The following is a 16,884-nucleotide window of genomic DNA, read 5'->3' as shown; positions in this document are numbered from 1 at the left end:
GAGGCTCAACGAGTCACTCATAGAACTGATCTGGGAGAAGGACCGGTCCAAGATGGCGGCCGCATGTCTCGCGGCCCAACGTTCGATGCGGCATCTACTCTTTATATGTCTATGCTATCTACGGCCATGGGCATAGAAACAAGAGGACATGGACGCACCCCCGTGTGTCGCGTGTAAAATACGTCATCGTGGTCGACCGAAGTGTAGTTTTATCAATCATAAACAGCGACAATCAAGACATCCATTTTTCTTACCATATCAGCGCATACAGCTTGACCCATTGATAGGCAACACGAAGGAAACTCCTCTATAGAGTATCGTGGGAGATCGGCAGCAAATGTGAATGTAGCAGCCTTCGTCTCTAGTAGTACTACACTAACCAGAAGTCTTTGCTCTCATGTCGAAACTCGGCTCGTGAAGAGGTCAAGACAGACAACGCGCGCGGAACACCGGTAAGGTAACCTTAACTAGTATTTCCACACACAGTGTTCTTTTTGACAGCTGACGGTTCTGTGTGGATGCAGGTGACTGTGCTACTGTGGGGTAGTTTAGTCTACAACACACGCTTGTTATAAAATACAGCCAGTTTGCATAATTTCGCATTGGCAGACCACAGGCTGCTCCAGTAATCTGTGCACAACATAAATTAGAGTCCACGCGTGGTTTCTAAGGCGTCCAGCTGCAGCAATATAACGTAACAGCCATGGGTGCAGATCACGGGAGGGGGGACGGGGCGACATCCTCCCCAATTTCTGAAAAACATGAATTGTCCCCGCCAATAAAATGCTCGAAATTATTCAAAATTGAACAAATGTATTTTCAGACTTCACATTCTTCAGATTTTAGATTCACATCTAAACAGAAATGATCTAAATGGTGGAACAAATCATTTTGTTGGGTCAACTTGCGATGTGTTTATTGTGCTTTTAGAACTGCTGGGCTCTTTCTTCACTAGGAGCACTGTGGCCCCCAACCGAACATTTTACGGATGTAACCAGAAATTTTAGGGGCACACACGGTAAATCAATAATAGATGCAGAAATTACAATATGCTGTTTCAAATTCAATGTCACATTTTTATTGTGCTCTTTTGAAGATCAAACATAGAAGGTAAACCTGTGATGCCAGTTAAATATTAAAAAATATACCATACATTCAGAATAAGGGGTGTGACAAGATACACGATATTAAGTCCACAAAAACGATACACAACAACATTTTAACAATTTAAATTGTCAGTATTTTATTTTAGCAGAGAGCTGTGGTGGGGCTGCAGGTGTCTTTGCATAGTACCTGTGTTAGCTGCGGTGTAGCCTACGGTACTCACAGAGGTAAAGTATAACCGCCCAAAAATACCAGACTAATATGCAAAAGAACAGATTGTTAATGATTGAGTCTGAATTACAGAGAGGAGGTGACAGACTCTCCTAGGGATGCATTGTATAGTTTAATGACCACAGGCAAGAAAGATTTCCTGTGGCTCTGTGGTGCATATGGGTGCAAGGAGTCTTCTTCTGAAGATGCTCCTCTGCTGGGCCAGTGTGTCGTACAGAGGGTGGGAGACATTGTCCAGGATAGACGGGAGCCTGGACAACATCCTCCTATCTGCTACGGTCGTCAGGGTGTCCAGCTCCTACCCCACGACATCACCGGCCCTCCTGATCAGTTTGTTCAGTCTGTTGGTGTCTGAGACCTTCAGCCCACTGCCCCAGCATGTGACAGCGAAGAAGATCACACTGGCCACAACAGACTCATAAAACATCCTCAGCATCGTCCGGCAGATGTTAAAAGACCTCAGCCTCCTCAGGAAGAAGTGTCGACTCTGGCCCTTTTTTGTAGACAGCCTCTGTGTTTCTAGTCCAGCTCAACTTATTATTGAAGTACACCCCCAGGTACTTATACTCCTCTACAGTGTCCACAGGGACCCCCTGGAGACAGGTGTTTTTACCCTCCTCCGATCCACTTCGAGCTCCTTTGTTCTAGTCACGTTGCGCTGCAGATGATTCAACTCAAGTGACAGAGTTGCCCACAACAGTCCTGTATTCACTTTCATCCGCCTTTCCAATGCAGCCAACTATTGCTGAGTCATCAGAAAACTTCTAAGGGAGGCAGGACTGCAATAGTTGAAGTCTGAGGTGAAGAGAAAGGGAGAGAGGACAGTCCCTTGTGGTGCCCCAGTGTTGCTGACCACCTTGTCAGACACACAGTTCTGTAGGCGTACATACTGTGGTCTGCCCATCAGGTATTCCCCCATCTAGACATTTTTGGGACCTCCACCTACATCGCAGCCATCTTCTCACACAGTAGAGATAGACGGATGGTGTTGAATGCACTGAAGAAGTCAAAGAACATGACTCTCACAGTGCTCGTAGGCTTGTCCGGATGACTGTAGACTCTGTTCAGCAGGTAGGTGATGCAGTCCTCAACTCCCAGGCAGGGCTGGTAAGCGAACTGTAGCGGATCAGTGAAGGGCCTGACCATCGGCCTCAGCTGATCCAGGACAAGTCTCTCCATGGTCTTCATGATGTGGGACGTCAGGGCCACCGGTCTGTAGTCCTGAGGGCCACTGGGACGCGGCGTCTTTGGCACAGGCATGAGGCAGGGTGTCTTCTACAGCATAGGGACCCTCTGGAGGTGCAGGCTTAAGCTGAATAATTGACTCAGTACTCCACGAAGCTGGGGGGGCGCAGGCTTTAAGCACCCCGGGAAATACGCCAGGGCCTGTAGCTTTGCCAGAGTGGAGTCTTGTCAACTGTCTTCTCACCAGGTCAGGCGTGAAGGAGACTGAAGAGGTGTCCTTTCGGGGAGGGCTGAGTTTGTCAGGTTGTGGAGGACATGATGTAGTGCAGGGGGAGGGGTGAAATAGGTAGGTGGAAAGTGAGGTGGTGAGGGGCAGTCAAGGGGTCTGTTAGGAGGAGTAGGGTGACGTAGAGTGGCATTAGTTGAGGGGCCTGCAGAAGCAGAGTCATGGGGGAGATGGGCCACAGTAACAAACCTATTGAAAAATAGTTTCAGTTCATTGGCCTGGTCCGATGGTCTGAATGATTTCTTGATTTTATTCAGGATGGCCTGAATGTCCTTGGTCATCCAAGGTTTATTATTGTCGTAGTAGGTTACAGTCCGAGCTGGGACATTGCAGTCCACACAAAATTGAATGTATTCTGTGATGCACTCAGTGAGCCCATCGAATTCAAAGCAGCCATGCAGTGTCACATAAGCCTCCTCAGACCCCCTCCTCACAGTCCTTGTGGTCGTAGGCTTCCTCTCCACCAGAAGCACATAGCAGGGTTTGAGGTGAACCAGGTTATGAACTGACCTGCCCAGAGGGGGGAGAGAAGAGAAGATATATGCATCCTTAATGTTGGCATTCATCAGGTCCTCTCCTCTCTGGTAGGACAGCTCACATACTGTTGGAAGGTCGGCAGAACTCTATCCAAGGTGACTTGGTTAAAGTCTCCCGACGTGACTCCAGACTCGCTGGTGTGTTGAGTCTGGAGTCTGGAGATAGTGGTGTGTATGATACAGCAGGCAGATGTCAGGTTTGCAGAGGGAGGGATGTACAGAACAACAGTGATGACATGCGGGATCTCTCTGGGCGGTATGGACGTCCAACAGCCAGCAGTTCAACATCCGGGCTACAGAGTTGCACGGTGATATGACCAGGATACACCATCTGCTGTTTACTAGAACAGCAAGCATCCCCCTCCTTTCCTCTTACCACTCTCGGTGCAGTCCCGGTCAGCCCAAATGGTGACGAAGCCATCCACAGAAACGTTCTGGTCCGTAATGTCCCTGTGCAGCCATGTCTCTGTGAAACACATCAGACTGCGCTCACGGTACTCCAGCTGGCTCTGCGTTAGCACCGTTAGTTCATCCATTTTGTTGTACAGAGACCGTACATTTCCTATAACAACAGAGAGGACACACAGCTTAAATCTTCTCCTCTCCATAAGCCCGTCCTGTCTTGACCCTCCACTATTGCCCCGATGTTACTTCCCACCTCTGCATCCCCGGTGTGTTTTTCTCTAGAGTTTGGGTAGAATCTCAGTTTGTGTGGCCGATTTGCCCGCTGGCATTGGGGCGATCCCTGGAGTAAACAAAGACAGCGTGTCTTGGCGGAAGATAAAAACAGCACGAAAAAAACACGAAAACAATTGAAAGTAACCTCATTGTAGAGGGAAGAACTTCACAGACGTTAGGGGGAAGAAACAGAACGAACAAAAAAGAATAGAAGTTAAGAAAATTTAAAAAAGCGAACTCAAAGGTTGGAGTAGCAACAGGCAGCATGCAACTTTTCGCGCATGCAACTTTTTCGCGCATGCACACGATGATTGATCTGTATATGTGTTTTAAAAATATGAACCGTATCTACATTGACTGATCAGATCAGTCTGTATATGTGTTTTAAATGTATGAACCGTATCTACACTGACTGATCAGATCAATCTGTATATGTGTTTTAAACATATGAACCGTATCTACATTGACTGATCAGATCATTTTGTGTATCATCTGCTGCCTCACTCGCTGGGCGGAGAAATAAAGTCAATGAATCAGTTAAACACCGTTCATTTCTTACCATAGTGCTGACATGAAAACTTTTTAGTAATGCTGTCACTCCGCTCGGGAGCTGCCGTCTGTCCCAGCTCGCTTTTGGTGTGACTGCACGGTTACGTTTTTGTGTTACTGTGCTGACGGCACTATCCTCTTACAGTTCTTATTGTTCCTGTCTTATTGGTCACTCTGTTGCTGTTTAGCCTCTTACAGATTGATATGGCAAGACATCTGGGCGCGCATGTGCAAATGGACATAAAATTCAGTCACACTCTCGCCTCACGCCCGATGTCAGCTGGGATCGGCTCCAGCACCCCCGCGACCCCCCCCGGGATAAGCGGTTGAAGATGAATGAATGAATGAAGATGCGACCATTCGGTCGCCTTCTTGAGCCCTAGAACTGTTTACCAGTGTAACTGCATTGTAAAAAACATGATCAGTTAGTTTAGTCAGTCAGTTAGGGCGTGTTGATATTCATCCATATCACTGAATCATGCATAAAGTAGTCCCGTACGCTGGGAAAAAAGCAAGATGGTGAGAAGAACTGGGGGTGAGTAGACATTACATGACAGGGACCCTTTACTAATATAGAAACAGTTAAGTAAGCAGTGATACTCTGTTAGCTGTTTAGGACAAATAAACAAGAAAGGTATGAACAGTCAATGATTCCATGTGCAGTACTTTTTGAAGTTGTGATTTATGGTGGCATGGTATGCGTTACATACTGGCAAAAATTTAACTTACTGCAGCATCTCTGAGTTTTGTGGCTTGCATAGTGCTCTTCCTTCCTATTTTGTTCTCACATGGCTTTTCTCCCATCATTTTGTCTTTGTTTGTGTGCTTTGTAAATAAAATGACTACACAATTATTTTTCAAGTCCATTTTTAGCCCAAAACGAAAAACCATTTAATTGTGTATAAAAATACAGTGGCAGTGCTAGGGCTTTGTGAATGGTGATAACCAAAGATAAATGACTTCACTCTAAATCACTTTTCTTACAACTACTTTTAAGTCACTTTTTGAACTGCTCTTAAAGGACTTATTTCTCATACTCATTCTTCCTCCCGTAGTGGGTCTGATGGCGAGTCAACTCCTCAAAGTCTCCTCTCTGGCCACAGCAGTGTTTGCCTCCTCTGGGGTTTACCTCTACAACAGACATTTGGATCTTAATGACCTGAGTGTCATCCGCTTCGGACGAGCTGCAGCCACTGTGAGTTGCTGCACACCTCTGCCCTGAGAGTTTTTATTTGGGGATTTTGTATTTGATGCACCCCCAATTTAGATATTTGATGTTTTTGTCCTGATGTGTTTGTGTTTTACATTTTGTCAGTTTTTGCAAGCAGAGGCCTATACAAACAAGCAAGATTAGTGGGTTAAGCCAGCTATTTTTGGTCCTAACTCAAGTTCAATTTTTAAGCAGGGTAGCTCACCGTGGCAACAGTTAACCAAAATTAGAGAACAAAGTATTAATACTTGATTTATTCTTAAAATATTGTTATTTTTTATTGTTCAGAATTTGATGAAATATCTGTTGTGGCTGTACCACTGCTTTACTATCCATCCATCCATCCATCCATCCATCTTCAACCTCTTGTTGATCTCTCGGGCCGATCCCAGCTGACATCGAGCGTAAGGCGGGGTACACCCTGGACATGACGCCAGTCTATCGCAGGGCACATAGAGACAAACAGAGACAGACAACCATTCACACTCACACCTACGGGCAATTTTAGAGTCATCAATTAACCTAACACATGCATGTCTTTGGACTGTGGGAGGAAGTCGGAGAACCAGGAGAAAACCCACACAGACATGGTTAAATAACCAAGGCACTTCAACAAAAACCTTGTTGAAGAGCGAGAAAAATTAGAGAACCATTGTGTCAGTAGATTTCAACAATGTTTTCTTCGGGCTATAGGATTAAAAAACCATGAGGAAGGCACAATGACTTCTGCTGTTATTATTATTATAATAATAATGCAAGGTATTGCAGCTGCTATCCCTTTTCATACGACTTTGAAGGATTTGGTGTAAAACTGCAAAACACATTAATTCCCTATAACTTCTTCACAATAGAAGTCCCCTGTGATTTTAAAGCATTTATTGTGAAGTGGTCAATTCAGGAAATGTTGTGTTTCTATCAGCAATAACTTCTATCCTGTCACCCAGCCCTTTGCGAACCAATTCATCCTATTCACAAAGATTGTTATACTGTAAAGCTGATAATGTCAGTATTATTCTATGGTAACACTCAAACCTAAATTAGTTTTTGCTCATTTTCTGATTGACTGTACAGTGGTTTTCAAAGAAAAGTGTAATTACTGACATCTCAGTTCTTTATATGTCACTACTCTCTTCATCTGCAGACGGCGGCAATCAGTTTTGACTATCTGACTGCTTTCAAACATGTGGAATACGGCACAGAAGATTACTGGGCACTCAGGTCCAAGGTAGGTAAACAGTGCCATAGTGTAGAGTGGGGATACTTGCACTGGCTCAAGCCGTGAGCAGTGCGACCATTCATGCTATGCTTTTCACAGCACAGCAAGGTGAAAGGAGATGTGCTGATTTGCACAGATCACAGTTCTAACAGCTCAGTGGGAATGTTTCCGCTTGTTCCATTCTTCCCCGTTTGTCAAATGGCACAGAATATGTCCATATCTGGTTGTCCGGACCACTTTTTATTTAACAAGATGAGTTCCCCTACTAAATGTAAGTCCAATATTCAATATATAGTGATTTATGCTGGAATTTGTTTGCTGGACGGCCACAGCTCAGTCAGCTTCACTCGGCAGACTGCTGCTGGAAAGGTCAGTGAACTGGCAAAAATTACCAAGTTCTGCAGTGATTGTGCTAGGGCATGGCCAGCGGGCTCCATAGCGTCCCCAAATGAATAAGTTCCTTTGATATTCACAAATTTGGTATGATCATTACTCTCTCGTTGTTTAATTTTTCCCCCACCTGACAAACTAACAAAACGTTACACCCATGTTCAAACCTCTGATTTTTCCGATTTGATTTTACAATTTGGACTGGGCATAGCAAGTCGCAGTCGCCTCTATGGTGCCCCCCGATTACTTTTAGGCCTTTGCAGACAGGAAAACTTCTGAAATCTTTGAACTTTGAATATACAGCGATTGGGTCCATAGCGTGTGCTAATGTGTAGAAGGCCTTAGCTGGGGCAGTGTTGCTCAGATATTTACAAAATTTGAAATCAATGTAGCTCTCATCATTTCAAACTTATTTAAAATTGCCTTTTACTAGCTCTACCTAACCAGAAGTCAGCAATTTAGAATTTTGTGCGTTTTTATTGTATTTTATGAAAGAAAATCAAACTAGTATCGAAGATCAAAATTAGAGAAAAAATTATCAATACTTGATTTATTCTGAAATATTGTCTATTGTTTTTTTATTTAAACAACACTGTTTACAGTAACCGGCTGGATTGCTTCAGGTCAGTGTAAACCGCTTGCGTTCTGCCAGCCGGAAGTATCTTAACACCTATTGTTTACAAACATTCTGAAATGCTGTATAGCAGGTTGGTTGGAATGAAAAACTGCAGCCACAGCAACTGTGGCATCTGGTGGTTGAATGTCATCGTGCTATACATTGTGTCATCATGCTAAATGGGTCATATTTGACTTGGAATTTATATAGGTTTTCACAGTATTCCCTAAATTCCCTGTTTATGCCAGCAGGATCTATTATTGTATCGCCATTATTGTTGATAATTGATGGATGCTGCCCTTACTGCTGATATTTTTTTATATTCTGCTTCTGGGGTTTTATTCCTGAATACCTTCTCTTGAAGAATTTGTATTCTGGATTCTAGTTGTTTTCTTGTCTGGTGTAACTCCCTGGATTTGGACGATGTGTAACTTATTATATGTTCCCTCATCCCACTTGATAAATGCTGCTGTTTGTGTTGTATAATCCTTAAAATAATGATCTATTTCTGTTCCCAAGTACTGTAAGCATTTCTGATCCCATCTAGATGGATCTCTAATAAGGTTCCCATCTGTGTATATCATACAGCACATATACTGCCGTAACAACAATCCTGTATTTTTTTAAACCAATGATGCAGATATTAAAAGGTAATCTATACGTGAGTATGTCTGATGATAGGAGTAGGCAACATCATTAGGTTTCAAGTGTCTCTAGATGTCTGACAGATTTAATTCTTTAATGAAATGATTAATGGTTGTTCTTCTATTATGAGTATGATCGGTACCTGTAGATCTGTCCCTGACTGGATATAGCGCACAGTTCCAGTCCCCAGCAATTATATACTCTCCTGGGAGGGATGCAAGTATGAGAAATACATTTATAAAAAAGCTGGGGTCATCTATTGTGGCCGTATATATTAACCAAATTAAAGTTTACTAAGAGCAGCCTGGACTATCAAATATCTACAAAATGTAGCCTCGATTACATTAGAAACCTGGAGGGAACTGACTGATGGATTAGTGTCACAACTCCCCTGGCCTGTGATGTAAATGATGCTGCATAGATGCTCCCCAGCCACCTCCTTCTAATTCTTAAAATGTTTTCTTTTAAGGTGTGTGTTTCCTGCAGAACTTTTTTGAATCGTGTCTTTAAACTTATTCATAACATGCTTAGGCCTGTGAATGTTCTCATTTGTCCAGGTCTTCGTTATTCCCAAAGCAATTTCAGTCCAAAGCAACTGGACTTGGTTATTTGTCTAGGAAGACTTTTCACCTTTCATCCAAGAGGCTTCATCAGTTCATGTACGCAACTGATCAGGCTGGGACTGGTCCAACTATCTGGTGTGGAGATCCAGCTATTTAACCTTTCACAAGGCAGATGATGTCAGTGGAACCCTTTGGGCTCCAAGTGCCAACGACCGTCGTTGGAGTGACAGTTGTTGGTGGGAAGTAGGTTTCGACTTCGTTAGTGCTCTATTGAGACTTAACGATAGTCGTTTGAGTCACAGGAGGCCATTTGTGAACAGTTGTTCTTTGAGGTTAGATTGTTGAATCTCCTGGGAAAAGATGAAAAGGCAGCATTGTAAATTGGTGATAAGTGGTGTCTTAGACCTCCAACTTCTGCACAGATGGCTTCTTTTACTTCTCTTTAAAACCATCTGTACTCTCTGTCCAGGATGTGGACTTTGTTTTCATCAAATGAGTGGGCTATCTCCTTGAGATGTAAGTGGACAGCAGAGTCCAGGCCTGAGGAGTTAGCTCTCCTGTGTTGGGCCATGCGTTTATGCAGTGGTTGTTTTGTTTCTCCAATGTAGAGCTTTTTTGCATTCTTCGTTGCATTGGACAGCAAAAACCAGATTGCTTTTGTGGGTGTGTAGTGTTCTGTCCTTGGGATGTACTAGTCTCTGTCTGCGTGTGTTACTGGGTTTGAAATACACAGGGATGCAGTGTTTGTTGAAAATCCTGCTGAGTTGCTGGTGGGTATGTTATCAGCTCTGTGTTGCAGGGTTATGGCAACTCCAAGCTTGTGTTCCAGGGGGTGGTGGGTGTCAAACAGTAGATATTGATCTGTGCGAGTGGGTTTTCTGTATACCTCAATGTGGAGGCTCCTGTCATTCTCCAAATGGACGTCACAGTCGAAGAAAGGCAAACTATTGTCCTTGACTTCTTCTCTCGTGATTTTGATGTTTTTGTCCACTGAGTTCGGTAAAAATTTGCACCTCTTTGGATTTGACTTTAACCCATGTGTTGTCCATATATCTGAACCATTGGCTAGGTGTTATTTCTTTGAAGGAGTTCAAAGCCTTGTCCCCTCTACCTCCTCCATGTATAAATTTGCCAAAAAAGGGGATACCGGTGAAACCATGGCACAGCCGTGTTTCTGCCTGTAAAAAGTGCCATTAAACTGGAAATATGTGGTATTCAGGCACAAATCCAGAAGTTGGCAAATGTGGTCTGGTTTGAGATTTGTTTGGTTGTGTAAGGACTTGTCCTGTGTGAGCTGCACTCTTACTGTGGCCAGAGCCTCCATGGTTGGAATACAGGTGAACAAGGAATCACGTCGTAGGATGCCATGGTTTCATCTGGATCCATTTTTAAGTCTCAGACCTTGTTCACAAATTCTATTTAGTTTTGGATGTGGTGTGGGGTGTTGCCCACCAGTGGTGCCAGGATATTGGCTATGTGCTTGGCAATGTTGTAGGTGACTGCTGACAATGGGCCTGAGCGGGGCTCCTTCTTTGTGGATTTTTGGGAGTCCATATAAGCAGGGGACTGAGTCCTGGGGATAGAGTAATATCAGGCCCATTGACAGCAGCATAAATTCAGCATAAATGCCGTGTCTGAGAGCCAGGCTCAGCAGCTGCTGGCGCACCAAGTCGTACTGCCTCCGTTGTTTGTGCACCCCTGTGGCAAGGTTGATGTCTTTCTTTACCTTAGCCGCTTTCATCACTGTAACTTCTATGCTTGTAGTTCAGGAATCTCATTATCAACGTTCTTGGTTGAGTTTCGTTGTCTCTTCTCGGGCACGGCAGGAGAGCCAAGTTTAGCACCTTCGGGAGCTAGCCCTCCAGGAATGAGCAAGGGTCTGGGCCCTCGGTCCCCTCGGGCAAGTCCACCAGCCTCAGGTTATTCAGGCGCAATCTCATTTCCATATCTACAACCTTATACTCCAGAACTTTTCTTTCTTCAGTGCTTTAGTGATTTAGTCTATTTTTATTTTTAATTATTAATATGCCGATTGCACTGGGTCTGAGAGGACTGTAATTTCATTTTTTGCATTTTGTATGTCATGCATATTGCAATTTTTGACAATAAAACTGACTTGACTTGACTTGACTTTAGGGGTTTCTTGTAGCTTGGCGTGAACGTCCTCCACAGTTGATAAACGCACCTCTGCTTGCTTTATCCTTTCGGTGCAGTCGGCCAGTTCATTCCTGTTTTCTTCAATGGTTTGGTTGAGAACTCTGACTTCAAGCTGTGTATTGCTGCCAGTATCGCGGATTTAGCTCCTGTTAGGTCGCTGGCGCTTCCCTCAGGAGCCTCCGTGCTCCGGTAGCCTCTTTGCTAGCTAGATTTTCCATGCCTTACGTCCTAACGTCAGTTAACTTCGCTTGCGTCTGTGTTTTCCCTCCTTTTCTGCTTGGTTTTACAAGATTTGACTTCACCGCTTTAAGACCAAGGGTCGCCTGCACTTATAGGTGCAGTTCTGTATTGTATATCAGGGTTTTCTTTTTAGGATTTTTAGCGGAGCAGGGTTGAGCGTAACTCACTAACTCATAGTCATACCGGAAGTCCCCACTAGCATGTTTTGGTAAATAACCAAGGCACTTCAACAAAAACCTTTACTTAAAGGCAGTAAGCAAAATCAGAGAACACTTTCAGATACCTCCCAGTTATTGGTGTTAATCTGGCACCTGGTGACAATTTACTTAATTGTTGTACAAACATTTATGTATTTGGGAGCTCTCCAGGGGCCTCATTTACAAAACTGTGCGTAGAATCCTTCCCAAAACATTGTCCTCGCACAAAACCATGAATGTGCTGCACGGAAAAATTTGAGATGTATAAAACTGTGTGCCGCACATTTGCACGCAATCATTCCTTTAATAATACCGATAAATTCCCACCTGTGGTGAATTGTGCTGGGATGATCTCCGCCCAGTGTCATCCCACTTTTCCTCCCACTATCGACCATAAATGGTGTATGTTAAATAGCTTATGAATATGGACGCTATCTTAATGAGGACATCGCATTGACTGAGGTGAGGAGAATGACACAGAAGAGGGCGGAAAAAGCAAGGTTCTCCAAGGAGGAAATGGAGGTGCTTTACAAAGGTTGAGCACTGCAAAAAGGTTATTGTGTTGTTTGGAAGCCTCAGTAGAGGCATGTCAAAAAATATAAACAGAGCGCGTGGCAACATGTAACTGCAGCTGCGATTCAATTAAACATGTTAATAAAAACATGTAGACTTGATATTTTATTCAAACTGCATCTTATCTCTTGGTAAATGGACTTTTACTTATATAGCGCCTTTCTAGTCTTCTTAAGGAGCTTTCACACTATTTGTCACATTCACCCATTCACGCAGACAGTCATACTGATGGCAGTGGACATCTACATACCATCTAAACCAGGAATGTCAAAGTCAAATACATCAGAGGGCCAAAAAAACAAATTTGCTACAAGCCGAGGGCCGGACTGGTTCAATGTTTATTAAAACATATTAAAATGATTGCATATAATCTATTGAACCAAGACCTAACACAGTGTACTGTATTTTATTTAATAATTAAATTAATAATCCAATATTTTTGAAAGTTGACATCTGCCCTGAATGCTGATGAATAATGAAGCCGAGGCGGCCCACTTGCGGCGCTGCAGTGAGTTCGCAGGCTACCATTGCATTGTGGGTAATGTAGTTTTGGTGCAAGAAACACACCAGCAGACGGCTGTGGCGGGCCGGTTCTAATACTAATCGAATATCATCACCGGATCTGGCCCGCGGGCCTTGACTTTGACACCCATGATCTAAACTATCTAACCATTCACACCACAGTCACACACCCATGCGCAGCACGGGGAGCAATTCGGGGTTCAGTGTCTTGCCCAAGGACACTTAGACTTGCGGACCAGAGGAGCCGGGGATCGAACCACAGATCTCGCGAATGGAAGACCTCTGAGCCAGAGGTACAAACAATACAACAAATTATAATACAATTTACACAGATAATTAAACTAAAAGCTAGAAAGAATGGCCTTCCCTGGTTAAATAAACTTATTCTGAAACTCATGAAAGAACGAGATCACTCTTTGAAGTTGTCAATCAAATTAGGACACCACAAGACACACCAATTAATTTACCCCGCCTCACGCCCGATGTCAGCTGGGATTGGCTCCAGCACCCCCCGCGACGCCGACCCCGGGATAAGCCGTTGAAGATGAATGAATGAATGAATAGGGTAGTGAAAGAAATCTAAAGAAAAATCTAAAGCTGACGTTTTCATTACTGCCTTGAATAGTGCAAGGGGGAATTCAAAAATAACCTGAAATTATATTAAAAAACTATTGGGTGACCCCCCCCCCAAAAAAAACCTCCCCACAAATAATGCAAATTCAATTAAATGGAAATATCTTGACAGAACCTCAAGTAATGGCTGATGCTGAACTACTTCATTGAGTCTGTGTCAGAAATTTCTGATAAGTTTACAGTAAAACAAAGGAGGGAATACCCTGCATTGTCTGCAACATAGCGTTATTTTTGCGTCTGTTTTACTTTTAGTTTTAGTCTAGTCTTTGTGTCAAGCTGTCATTTTAGTTTTCATTAGTTTTAGTCAAGGTTATATTCTTTTGTGTAGTCAAGTTTCAGACGACTAAAAGTCTGAGCATTTTAGTTTTAGTTATTTTAGTCAGAATAGTCCATGACTATTTTGTCTAGTTTTAGTCAAAGAAAATTGTTTATTAGTCTTTTTTTTAGTAATGCAATTATATTTCATCAATATAATAAAAGTACGTAGTAGTATTGACCAAACCAACATTTTCTTTTAGCCAAACCCATGCAAATATCTTTTGTTTACATGCATGTACGGGTCGAGAATAAGTTATTCAAAGTCATGTTGATGCCAAATTCAGTTCAGTGGGATTGCTCTGTGAATAACAAAACTAGTGAAAGTATTTGGCCAACAAGGGATGCTTAGTACACTTGTAGAGTGAGTCAGTCAGGTAGTAACTAAAAACCCACTTTACACTCACACACATTAACCCACAATACACTCTCTCACAAACAAATATACATACACATGATAGTCACACACATTTGTTCTCAGCTCCAGTGGCTAACATCTAAAGCTAGCGTTAAAATTCGACACATTAACCGTAGCCTCATGAGTTGGCATGTTGCATGCGCTTTCTAAAATATAAAGTATCGTTACTTTAATGTCTTGACGTACCTAAATTTTATTATGGAATGCCCTGAGATGTCTCTTAAGATTTGCTTTTTTCCTGTGATTTTGTGGCCGCGCTTCTCCCCATCTTTTTCCACAACACAATCCATTTTCTTTTCCACATCTAAGTAATGAAAGTGTTTCTTCTTTTTCCCTCAAAGACAATCCCCGGCTGGCCAACCATTGGTCCCTTTCTCGGTGTCAGACTTTGTTCTAATTTTTCTTTCTTAGTTGTCGTTAACGCTAACCCACAGCAGCTGGATCTTCTGAATCTAAATAATGCTGCGTGTGGGGATTGAGGAAGTGACGTCGCCCAGATGCGAGACACAGGAAACAGAAAAATTGCTAAATAATAATATTAACGTAACTAAACGAGACGAAAAAACGTTATTTCGCCTCTTTTTGATCAACAAAAATGAAGAGATATTTTAGCATAGTTTTTATTTTGTAAACCACATTTCGTCTCGTTTTTATTCGTCAACTACATTGCATTATATGTTTAATTATAGTTATCGCCACACGACCAGCATTTACGTTGCGTCTCGTCTAGTTTTTCTCACGTGATAAAGGTTCATTGACGACAATATTTTGTCATTTTCGCTGACGAAAGCAACCCTACTGCAACGCAGTCGGTTACCCTTACAAGTATTACTGAGACTGAAGTTATCGATTGAGTTTGATCACTTAAACCATCTAAAGCAAAGGATGTTTTTGGAATGGATCCGAACATGCTCAAAGATCTAGGTTCAGCTCTCGCCACTCCTATTGCTTCAATCATTAATCTTTCAATTTCATCGGGTCACTTTCTAAAGGCCTGGAAATCTGCTATTGTTACCCCTTTCTTTAAATCTGGTGACTCAACTTCTCTGCATAACTATCACCCAATAAGCATTCTTCCGACCATTTCCAAAATCGCAGAAAAATGGGTGGCACAGTAGATTGTCCATCACTTTAAAGCAGCTCCCCCTCTCTCCACGCCGTGCAGTTTGGTTTCAGATCCAAGCATTCCACTGAAATGGCTACATGCCTCTTGGGTGGAGTTGTAGTGGCGGTGTTTTTGGACCCAAGGAAAGCATTTGATACAGTAAATCATTCTGTTCTTCTTACCAATCTCAAAATTTTACCTCTCTCAAAACACTGTGAGCTGGATTGAATCATATCTGCATGATCGAACACAATCTGTATCAGTTAATAACTGCAGATCTGACTCTCTTAGGCTAACCTCCGGAGTCCCTCAGGGGTCAATATTAGGCCCCCTTTTATTTGGTCATTATATTAATGATTTGCCCACTGTTTGTTCTAAAGCTGAGTGCTTAATGTATGCAGACGACACGGTTTTGTTTTGTTCATGGTGACACCAAAGACACTGTTGCTGTCTGCAGCTAAACGTTTCTAAAACTGTAGGCATGTATTTCACAAAAAAAAAAGAGTATCATCTGACCCCGACATACATGTTAATGCAGAAAGAACACAAATTGTCAGCGAATATTAAGTTATGGATAAAAAACCTAGGCACTATCATCACTGTGCAATTTAAAAAACAAACAAAAAAAAAACAGTATTGGGACATTGGGACAGTCTTCACACATTTGGAGACTTAAAACTGACCTATAAAGTACTGCATAAATTGGCTCAGAGTTCATCAGCCAAAGAAACAGCCTTGAGGCTCTGTCAGAGGTGACTGTTATATTCCTCTGCGCAGGAGTACTTTCAGTTAGTCGTCCTGGTCAGTAAGGAGTGCAAATGTGTGGAATTTGGTTTTGGTGTTGAATACAGTGATGAGGGAGTCCACAGAAAAATTACTGTCTGCAAGCATTGCTTCACATATCTCTGATGCAAATTGTAACACTTCCAATATGAGCGCACATTTGCGGGGCCGCAGCCCAGCAGAACTGTCTGTAAATAGCTTGGATAAGCAGGTAACAATGTCATTTAAGCAGCAGTTTCCTCTTCCAACAAGCCTATTCTACCAGTTCAGATAAACACAAGAAAATAACAGGTGCAGTTGGGTGTTTATTGCAAAAGATTTGCAGCCCTTTTCCTTGATTAGAGATGCAAGATGCTTTCGTCATCTAATGAAAACGCTCAATCCACGCGCATTTTTTAGCATTAACGTAATTACCGACCTCTATAAAACAACAAAGGCATTAAAGTGGAACTGGCTCTAGAAGAAGTAGCACTTTTGCATTTGAAAGTGTTAAAATATTTTTTACATACTTTTATTTCTTTTATTATAGATGTAGAAGAGAGAACTACATGTATTATAATAAATAATTAATTACCTTATTAAGTTCTAATTAGGCTAATTATATCTTGATAAAAGGGGCACCACCATAGACATAAAGAGTAGACGCCTCATCGAACGTTGGGCCTATTGGCGCTGACGAGCGGTGGAGCCGCCATCTTGGCCCGGTCGCCCGCTCCACTCAGTGTAAGGACA

General features: G+C 42.7%; 1 protein-coding gene across 1 annotated transcript in view; it reads left to right on the top strand.

Annotated features, from left to right (window-relative positions):
- Window positions 1-328: 328 nt before the first annotated feature.
- The window catches only part of adck1 (aarF domain containing kinase 1), a gene marked incomplete at its 3' end in the record, with an annotated part of 137,081 nt that continues 120,525 nt past the window's right edge, over window positions 329-16,884 (top strand). The window contains exons 1-3 of the mRNA XM_083924799.1: window positions 329-452; window positions 5,625-5,764; window positions 6,921-7,004. Coding sequence (XP_083780925.1) covers window positions 5,633-5,764; window positions 6,921-7,004 — 216 coding nt within the window. The 5' untranslated portion in view covers window positions 329-452; window positions 5,625-5,632. The remainder of the gene's footprint in view (window positions 453-5,624; window positions 5,765-6,920; window positions 7,005-16,884) is intronic.

This window comes from Echiichthys vipera, assembly GCF_963691815.1.
Source record: "Echiichthys vipera genome assembly, chromosome: 12".
Taxonomy (NCBI): domain Eukaryota; kingdom Metazoa; phylum Chordata; class Actinopteri; order Perciformes; family Trachinidae; genus Echiichthys; species Echiichthys vipera.
Note: the sequence above shows the minus strand (reverse complement) of the source record. Positions and strands in the feature narration are given on the sequence as shown.